This window comes from Equus przewalskii, chromosome 9 (genome assembly GCF_037783145.1).
Source record: "Equus przewalskii isolate Varuska chromosome 9, EquPr2, whole genome shotgun sequence".
Classification (NCBI taxonomy): domain Eukaryota; kingdom Metazoa; phylum Chordata; class Mammalia; order Perissodactyla; family Equidae; genus Equus; species Equus przewalskii.
Genome location: NC_091839.1, coordinates 10,534,723 through 10,544,464, shown reverse-complemented (window position 1 = coordinate 10,544,464; position 9,742 = coordinate 10,534,723). Strand labels below are relative to the sequence as shown.

General features: G+C 55.2%; 1 protein-coding gene across 2 annotated transcripts; it reads left to right on the top strand.

Annotated features, from left to right (window-relative positions):
- The first annotated feature begins 229 nt into the window (after positions 1-229).
- Positions 230-9,566, top strand: FBL (fibrillarin). Of its 2 annotated transcripts, XM_008532083.2 has the most exons (9): positions 230-362; positions 4,764-4,919; positions 5,025-5,126; positions 5,232-5,326; positions 6,180-6,350; positions 6,821-6,953; positions 7,987-8,099; positions 9,215-9,360; positions 9,465-9,566. In XM_008532083.2, the coding sequence occupies exons 1-9, from the start codon at positions 353-355 to the stop codon at positions 9,487-9,489; spliced, it is 951 nt and encodes a 316-aa protein (XP_008530305.2). In that variant the 5' UTR covers positions 230-352; the 3' UTR covers positions 9,490-9,566. The 2 variants fall into 2 exon arrangements, with proteins under 2 accessions (XP_008530305.2, XP_008530304.2); XM_008532082.2 differs by having other exon boundaries at positions 4,764-5,126.
- Positions 9,567-9,742: the final 176 nt, after the last annotated feature.

Here is a 9,742-nt window from a genome sequence, read left to right as displayed (position 1 = left end):
CCCTCTTCTTGGGGGGTGTAAATGGATCAGGGAAGGCTTTTAGGTGTAGAGGGGACCTTAGAGTTAACAAGGAATAGAGAAGAGGGGCAGAGGGCACGGCCCGTGCGAAGGCCGGGGGACGATCCCCGTTACTGGGGCACTCGAAACGGTGATGGGAAAGCTGGAAGGAGTCCCCGCCCACAGCGCACGCGCGGGAATCCGGGCGGGGCTGGGCTCAGAGGGGCGGGGCTGCGTGCTTGCGTCACGTGCCGTACGTCGCCGCGCGCGTGCGCTCTTTTCCACGTGCGGAATCCCCGGACTCGTGGAGTGCCGGACGCCGCAGACGCCAGAGTCGCGCAGCTCCGCTCTCGCCATGAGGCCAGGTGCGCGCCGGGGTTGGGGTCGGGGGTCGGAGACTGGGCCCCGGCGGGAACTGGGGTGCCAGACCGGAGTCGGAGGGGCGGGGCTCTGGGCTGGGGTGGGGGTTCTGAGCCCGGATCCGGTCTCGGGCGGGAAGGGGGTCCTGGTTCCGGTCTCGGGCGAGAAGGGTGTCTCGGTTCCGCCCTATGATGGATGCTGAGCCCCGGGTTCGGGTTCCTGGTCTGGCGGTGTGTGACTGGCTTCGGAGGTCACGGCCGTGACTCGAGGGTCTTGGGCCTGGGGTTGGGGTGTCCTGACCTGGGGTTCATCTCACCGAGGCCGTCGTTAGGGGTCTTGTATGTTGGGCCGGGGTCAGGAGTCGGGGGTACTGACCCAGAGTCTGGATTTAGGCATCTGGGGTCTTGGCTCTCGGGGCGTGGGTTTGGGGGCTGTGTCTTGGTTTGGAAGCGGAGAGTCCCTGATCTTGGGTCCGGGACCCGGGTCTGAGAGGCCCCCCGATTTCCTCCCGTATCGCCGCCGCTCCCACCGTCCCCTTAGCCCCCAGCCTAGCTTTGCAGAGATAGCCGGAGTGGATGAGGACTCCCCGCTTGATGGCTGGTGGCCGTGTCTGGCCCGCTTTCCCGCTTTCTGCTCTTCCGAGGGGGCGGGTCCCTGAGGATGGAGTAGAGATCGAGGGCCTAGTGATTCTCGACTCCGCGGTGAGATGAAACTTCACAGGCCCAGGATAAGATTAGCCTGGGGTGGGGGGAGGGAGGGAGTCACAGGGCATGAGTGGTTTTATTCTTTCGATTTTCCCCGAGATTCTGATGAACTCAGCCCCGCTCCCTCGTGGTGGAATGATGAGAGCCCTGGCTTTGACAGCAGAAGGTCTCAGTGCAAAGTGTCAGTCCTGGCTCTGCTTCTTAACCTACTGTATGACCTTGGGCCCATGGCTTTATCTCTCTGAGCCTCAGTTTTCTCATCAATAAAATGGCGCCCAGTTATAATTCAGTGAGATCATGTTAAGAAAAAACAGCACATAGTGGTCATCATTTTACAATATGTAAGTATATCAAATCAACAGGTTGTACGCCTTAAACTTACACAATGTTGTATGTCCATTATATCTCAGTAAAGCTGCAAAAAAATAGCGCAGTGCTTGACATAATAGTATTGGCTAAAATTATCTTTATATTCTCAAGGGGAACAAAATGCTGGTGTCTCAGGGCTTCTTAAATCAGGCTGCACCCCTCCCCACAACTTGCTCCACTGGGGTTGGGGAAATGTCTACTGAGACTAAAAGGGTCTGTTTCCTGGTACAGGTTTTCTTTTTTCTCAGCGTGTGGAGAGATGGGGTCATGGGGTGGAGAATGGCGATGGGTGTGTGTGTGAATCCACGCCCCCTCCCGAACTCCCTTTCTCTTCCGTGTTCGGGGATCTACTGAGGAAGTGGGGTGGGAGGTGCCAGGCTGTGTCTCTGGGACTGAGACCCTGGCATGCCTGCGGGCACCCTGTGGTCTGATTCCCCCAGACATGGAGGGTACACCTTCCTCCCAACCCTTCCCCTGCTGCGCTAGGATATAAAGTTGCAAAAGGTGTCAGGAGTCAGCTCTTCAAGAAGGACTGGTGGCTTGAGAGAGGAAGCCTTTGGGAGATTATGAGCTGGGACATGATGTCATTCAGACTTGATTGACACTTTAAAAGGATCCTTCCTGCTTCTGTGTGTAAAAGACTCGAGGGGAGCAACAGTGGAAGCGGGCAGCGCGCTGGGAAGTTGGGTGCTGTAATCTACTTGGAGATGATGTGGGTGGTCGCAGTGCACCTGGCTGACATCGTCACAATTTGGGAGTATATTTTGAAGACAGAGCCAGCAGTTTGTATGTGGGTGTGAGCGAGAGGAGTCAAGGACAACTACGGGTTTTGGCGTAACTGGAAGGAGAGAGTTGCTGTTTTTGAGATGGAACAGGCAGTGGGAGGAGAGCAGCTTTAAACCAGGGCATCTGTGGGCCCTCCACCCAACACTTCTAGAAAAGTGTACGTAAACGTGTTTTTCTGAGGAGTGGGTACTCCTAGTACATTTTTCTAAGAGCCCCAGGACCTGAAGCGGATGAAGCTGTGCCTGGAGTATTGGACTGGACGTTTACCGTTGTGTCCCTGTCCCCCTGCCATGCCCACACTTCCAGGGCTCTGTTCCTCCGGCCTGGGTTGAGAGCCTCTTAGGCTCGTGGTTTCTCCCCAAGTAGGAGGGAGGGGCGACTGTTACCCTGAGTTTGAATGATAATGTCGAACTGTGTGCCGGGCAGTGTAGTAAGTGAAGCGCCTTGTGTGTATGAAGTCACTTAATCGTGACAACTCTGTGAGGTGGGCACCGTGTTACCTCCGTATCTTCCTCTTTCAGGTAAAGTTGTCACGACTCCCAGGGACCTTCCCTGCTCCCTAGGGTCGTGAATGGCGTGGCCACCTCCCCTATGGGCTCCAAGAGCTGCTCGAGAGGAAGGACCTGGGCTCTCGTCACCTTCCGATCACCCGCTTTCTGAATGAACAGAGAGGCTGCTTTCTCCACGAGCAGAGCCCAGGGGTTTAAGGGTCATCAGCGGACATCTCATGGACTCGTTACTGAGCCCATACTCGGTGTCAGGTGTTGTGCAGGATGCTGGGGATGCAGTGGTGACCAAAACAGTTCAACATCCCTGTCCCTTTGGAGCTTGATTCTAGCGGGGGAGGTAGGCAGTGACAATATGAAAAATGCATGGATGGCTGTTGACAGGAAGAAAAGAAAGGCGATGCAGCCGGAGGAGGCCCTGCTGAGGAAGAAACATTGAATCAGAGACCTGAGTGCAGGGAAGGAGGGGCGGGCCTAGCAGATGTCCACGGGAGCCAGCCAGGGGGAGCAGCAGATGTTCAAGGTTTAGAAGCCGGAGAGCGTGGTTGTTCTTGGGGAGGAAGAGCCTGGGGCCCGAGGTCAGAAGTCAGCGGAAGCTGGAGCCTTGTGATGGCAGACTACATGGTAGAATAACTGGAGGAACTTGGAGAAGCCCCAGGCCCACCCGAGACAATTAAATCGGAATCTCTCGGTTGTCTGGATTAGCAAAGGGGAGAGCCGCCGATTTAGGGCTTTGGAACCCAGAGAAAGGAATCTTGAGTTGATTGTGAATGTGATGGAAAACCAGGGAAGGGCTTCGGGCAGGGGTGCTGAGATCGGATTTGCTGCTTTAAGAAGCTCCGTCCCCACTTGCTCTGGACGGCAGGCTGTGCAGAGGAGCCGGTCGCGGGAAACAGCTCTTGGTTACATGGAGGAGCTTGAAACTGTTCATTTTTACCGATTACACTGGGACTAGCGATTAGTTCTCCCGTTCTTTCCTGAACGCCGTTAAGAGGCATGAAACTTTCACAGAGTGCATATAATGCACCTTTAGAAAAACTGCAGCCTGTTTGCTGCTGAGTAGGTTACAGCAAGTGAGATCATTTTCAACATCACTAATCTGCACACTAACTTGCTTTGTAACTCCCGTGATCTTTCTGAACCGTGCTGCAGAGCTGTTGAAGCCCACACAGAAAGTCAAATATTGAAGCTCTTAGCCCCAGGAGAATTCCGTCTGCTTCCAGCATTGTTTGGTGCTCAGGGCAGTGAACAGTGTCTCCTCTCTCCTGAAGTGATGAGAATAAAGTCTCTCTGAATCTCTTGTTTTCCTTAAACTTTCCATCTTGTTGACAAGCCCTAAACTGCTTAAGAACTGTTGTCCATCTGTGAGGGGCAGTTCGGGGTGTTTTCTTGTTTTCCCCCTGAGCTGGAAGATCAGTTAGAAGGAAAGAGGTCTTGCCAGACTCCCCTCTCTTTGGGGAGTGGGCGCTTTTCTTCCAGGCACGAGGTCAGGAGTGGGAGGGCACGCGGATGTTTCCAGAGTCTGGGGGACCCTCCTGCCATGCTGCACGCACACATGCACTGTTCACTCTTCTCCAGACTAATCAGTATTGAAAATAGAATGACTTCCGTGACTCTGCTCTCCAAGGAAAGCAGGATACTGACAGTAACTTTCATCTACCTGTATGCTCCTCCCCTGTCGTAAGCCCGTCATTCCTCCCTCCCAACCCCCGAGGTCCTGAGTTTCACCGTTATCATTCCCTTGCCTCTATTTGGGGGGAGTGTGGCGTGGTTTTCTCGGACTTGCCTTTTCAGTGAACGTCACGATTCTGAGATTTATCTCTTGTGACTGTTGATCTTTCCCACTGTTGACTAGGAGTCTTCCCCATAGCGTTTGTCCGTCCTGCCGGTGGACATTCAGGCGAGCCCTGAGTTCTCGTGCCAGTGGACACGTCTGCTGCTGCACACGTTTCTCGAGTTTCTCCCCCGAACGGAATGACGAGGTGTACGAGTAACTTTTCCAGCTTCGTTGCCCTGATTCCTGTTTCTGTTTCCCCCACAGGTTTCAGCCCCCGTGGGGGTGGCTTCGGTGGCCGAGGGGGCTTTGGTGACCGCGGCGGTCGTGGCGGAGGCCGAGGAGGCTTTGGCGGGGGCCGAGGTCGAGGCGGAGGCTTTAGGGGCCGTGGCCGAGGAGGAGGAGGAGGAGGAGGTGGAAGAGGTACTGAATGGGGTTGGGGCAATGGGATGGACGAGGCCTGGGCAGGGGGAGCCGGGAGGGAAGAGATGTGGGGTCTCCCTCTCTCACTGCATCTCTGCCTGGTAGGTGGAGGGTTCCATCCTGGGGGCAACCGGGGTCGTGGCCGGGGAGGAAAAAGAGGAAACCAGTCGGGGAAGAATGTGATGGTGGAACCTCATCGGCATGAGGGTGAGTGAGGAAGGCGGGGGACCCACTGAGGGGAGGGGTGGGGTGGGGCGAGGTGGGGTGGGCTGTGGCCAGAGTCTTCACCCCTGCACTGGTCCCCTCACTCAGGAGTCTTCATCTGTCGAGGAAAGGAGGATGCACTAGTCACCAAGAATCTGGTCCCTGGAGAATCAGTTTATGGAGAGAAGAGAGTCTCGATTTCGGTGAGACTGGCACCCCGTCCAAGCCACAGGGCCCCAGCTGATGGCGTAACCCACAGTCTGCTCTCTCTGCCCCCAGCATGTGTCCCACACATGACAGTCAGGGGACCTCTCCATACATAAGTCAGATTGTGCGCTCCCCTCCCCAGCGCCTTCAGGTTAAAGTCCCAAGTCCTCAGTGTGGCCTGGAAGGCCCTGCGGGTTCTGCTCCCCTCCCCACTCCCTGGCCTTGTCTTTCTCCCGAGGCCACCGTGTGCCACCCTGTCTGTGGAAAGCAGCCCTCACCACCACACTCCGCCCTCTTAGCCTGCATCGTTTTCCTTAGGACCGGGCACCCTTGTGCCTCGGGGCCTTTCTGCACCTGGCATGTGCTTCCCCCGGTGACTTGAGTGGCCCCTCCCCTCCTTCAGGTCTGCTCCAGGTCTGCCTCCGGCTTCCTCTTTTCTCCTCGCGCCTGTCGCTGGCTCCTGTGCTGGCCGTGTCACGCAGTTCCGTGTGCACTTACTGCTTGAGGGCAGAGACTTTGCCCTGTTCGCTGCGTGTCCCCAGTGCCTAGCGTAGGGCCTGGCACGGATGTGCCAGCACAGCAGCTGCCTGGTGAAAAGGGCATGGGTCTTGCCATTACCTGGTATGATCTTGTCTCTGTTCACTGTCTGTCACGGCCCCTTCTCCCCAAGTTACTCACCTACGTGAGAGGGCAGGCACTGCATCCATTGTGGTCACTGCTATATACCCACGTTCATTTCTTGTTCAATGATTGAGTGCCCGGTCCCTTTTGAGGGCCCGAGGATTAAGGGCGATGGGGTCTTGCAGAAGAGCCCTGCCCTGACTTCCATCCCTATCTCTCTGGGCCCAGGAGGGAGATGACAAAATCGAGTACCGTGCCTGGAACCCCTTCCGCTCCAAGCTGGCGGCAGCGATCCTGGGCGGCGTGGACCAGATCCACATCAAGCCAGGGGCCAAGGTGCTCTACCTCGGGGCTGCCTCGGGCACCACAGTCTCGCACGTCTCTGACATCGTCGGCCCAGTGAGTGGACGGGGAGGGGTCGGGGTGGGGGTGAGTATGGGCGGGTGGCGAGGTGGCAGGGAGGGAAAGGCCCTGGCTGCTTCCCTGCGCTGCGTGGCTTGGAGCCAGGCCCTTCCCTCTGAGTGAAAGGAGCAGCTTGAACCACGTGGTCTCCGAAGCCTGATTCAGCTCACTCCTGAGTTCTTGGCCTGGAGGGAAGGGGCGTGGGCATCGAGGTGACTAGTGTTAGCGGGGCCCAGCGCTGAGAGGCTAGATCTCACACTGTTTGATTTGGTCGCCCTCTTTGAGTGACTTCCCATCACTGGGCCTCAGTGTGTTCCTCTGTAAAATGGACATAACGATAGTGGTTAAACGGTGGGATTTTGATTTGGGGATTGGAAGAGATGCCGTGTGCAGTGTGTATGGCCCCAAAGTAGATGCTCCGTACATGGGGACTGGTGTCATTGTCGTTGTTATTTGACTTCTTTTAGGACGGTCTGGTCTACGCAGTTGAGTTCTCCCACCGCTCCGGCCGTGACCTCATTAACTTGGCCAAGAAGAGGACCAACATCATTCCTGTCATTGAAGATGCTCGGCACCCGCACAAATACCGCATGCTCATCGGTGAGGGGTCTAGGGGTGGCCCAGGTAGGGTAGGACAGGCTGCTCCGGGCTCCCTGGAAGAGGCCGCGGGAGCCCTGACTCGGATGGCCCTGGAGTGGATGAGCCTGCAGTGTGGAGAAGGGTAGGGGGAGCCAGGTGAGGTGGAGGTGATAGCCCCACTTCCCACTTCAGGGTCTTGGGGGTCTCGCGCCCTCAGAGGGCCAGCCTCCTTTCCTCCGGTCTCCTGCCCCTCTCCCTAGGCCCCCTGTACTTCCTGCCTCCCTCCAAAACGTGGTCCTTTTTACACTGGCTTAAGTGTGAAAGCCTCCTTCAGTGGTCCCCCTCATCACCTGGGGAGCTCATACCCAGAAAGCAGAGCCTGAGGCCCAGAGGGGCCCAGGTGAATATTAATGACTTTTAAAAATTCAAAAGCATAATGTAAAAATGGAACGCCTTATAATCCACCCCCAGAGGGGACTGATACGAACCATTTGCTGTCTGCTTTTCCCAGTTTTGAAAAGTCCGTTTTCATTACATTGTCTTTTCATTTTTTTAAGTTGTTATTTTTTTTAATCACAGTCTTAAAAATGTTACTTTGCATTCCGCCGGTTTTTCTGTGAGTTTTTTCATGCCCTCATCCCGTATCCTTTGTCCTGCAACTTGTTTGCATTTGACAAACCTGCAGACGCTCTTGCCTCTAAGTGCTCACCTTTACTTGCCTTTTTGATGATGTGTCTGTCTCCCCCCCCAGACCCGGGAGCATCTCGAGGGCAGGGTCCGGGTCTGACTCGTCTCTGTGTTCCCCACGCCCAGCCCAGGGCTGGCCACAGAGTAGGTGGCAAACATGGTTTACAAGAGGAGTGGATGGATGGTGTGACTGTGGGTTTTAGACCCATCTTGGGGGCACCGTGGAGGGAGGGGGATCAGCGGGGGGAAGTGAGACTGGAGGCAGGGAGACTGCCAGAAACCTGCTGGTGAAGGCGCACAGGCCCCATGGGAGGAGCTGGGAAGATGCAGTGGATGTGGGTTCCAACTGCCGCTTTTTCCTCCCCAGCGATGGTGGATGTGATCTTTGCCGACGTGGCCCAGCCAGACCAGACCCGGATCGTAGCCCTGAATGCCCACACCTTCCTACGTAACGGCGGCCACTTCGTCATTTCCATTAAGGTGCGGGGTCCACGATGGGGTGCTGGTATCTTCTCTCTCTGTGACTGCCAAGCAGCCAGTCAAAACAAGGGGGCCTCCATCCCCCACAATCCAGGCAGTCTGTTCCAGGCCTCTACCCCTCCCCAGCTCCCTACAAGCCACCTCTGCCCCAAATCAAATAGCGCGTGATGAAAAATGTCTGCAAAACTGAAAAGCTGCAGATTTTAAAATGCAGTAGAATGCAGTGGCCAAGGGAATGATCGCAAAGTCTGGCCAGCTAATGTCGCACGCCAGCTTGAATTAAGTGACTTTGAGTAAGACAAGCTATGTTGCCTGTTTCTTTACTTGTCAAACAGAAATATTAGTCCTATCTCTTTTAGTGTTGATAAATTTAATCCTATATATTGACTAAATTTATCAATATATAGGGGGGCCGGCCCTGTGGCAGAGTGGTTAAGTTCACATGCTCTGCTTTGGTGGCCCAGGGTTCACTGGTTCAGATCCCCGGCATGGACCTATGCACCATTTATCAAGTCGTATTGTGGCAGGTGTCCCACTTATAAAGTAGAGGAAGATGGGCACAGATAGTAGCTCAGGGCCAATCTTCCCCAGCAAAAAAGAAAAAAGGATTGGTGGCAGAGATGTTAGCTCAGGGCTAATCTTCCTCAAAAAAAAAAAAAAGAATTTATCAATATATAGGAAGTGTTTTAAGCAGAGCCTGGTGTCAAATAAATCCTGGATAAACGTTAGGTGCATTTTAAAACCGTTTTATCTTGAAATACAGAGGCCTCTGCTGTGTATCCTTCACCCGGATTCTCAGCGTGTGTTAGCCTTTTGCTACATTTGTTCTGGTATTCTCAGCTGCATTGTTACGCTTGTTTAAGAGGAAGTAGAAGAAAACCCTCTGGGTGTACAGTTTAAACACTGGCTTTCACGTAAACAGGGCTCTGTTGAAGCTTCCTATTCGAAATCCAAACCAAACCGAAAACTCCTCTAAGGAAGTCTCTCCCTACATTTCCAAAGCCTGAGTTTCACTGAGTTGCCAATAAAAACAAATACGTCTGGTTTAAAGAGCACAAAAAAGGGGAAGCGGCCCGAAGGCTCGCTGCAGACTTGAGATCCCCTGTCCTCCGCAGGCCAACTGCATCGACTCCACCGCCTCGGCCGAGGCCGTGTTTGCCTCGGAGGTGAAGAAGATGCAGCAGGAGAACATGAAGCCGCAGGAGCAGCTGACGCTGGAGCCCTACGAGAGAGACCACGCCGTGGTCGTGGGCGTGTACAGGTGAGCAGGGGCCGGGAGGCGCCCGCCCGGAGCCGCACGGGTCCTGTTAGCGTTGCCCCAAAGTGGGGAGAGACTCTGATCCCCTCGTCTCCTTCCTCTCGCAGGCCACCCCCAAAGGTGAAGAACTGAAGCCCGGCGCCGCCTGGACTGCGAAATTGTGTTGCTACTGTTCCGCGTGTGTTTTTCTATTAAAAGACTCCTCCGTCGCACTGTCTGCCGCTGATTGCTTGGCGACCGCTAGAGACATGGCGCATGCGCCTTTGGTCCACTTTCGCGTTGGTGGGGAGGATTTGTTCCTCCGGTCACACGGCGCATGCTCCTTTCTTAGCTGACACTTGCGCAGCCGCAACCCGGATTTCGGCGCTTGGGCGGGGTTGGTAGC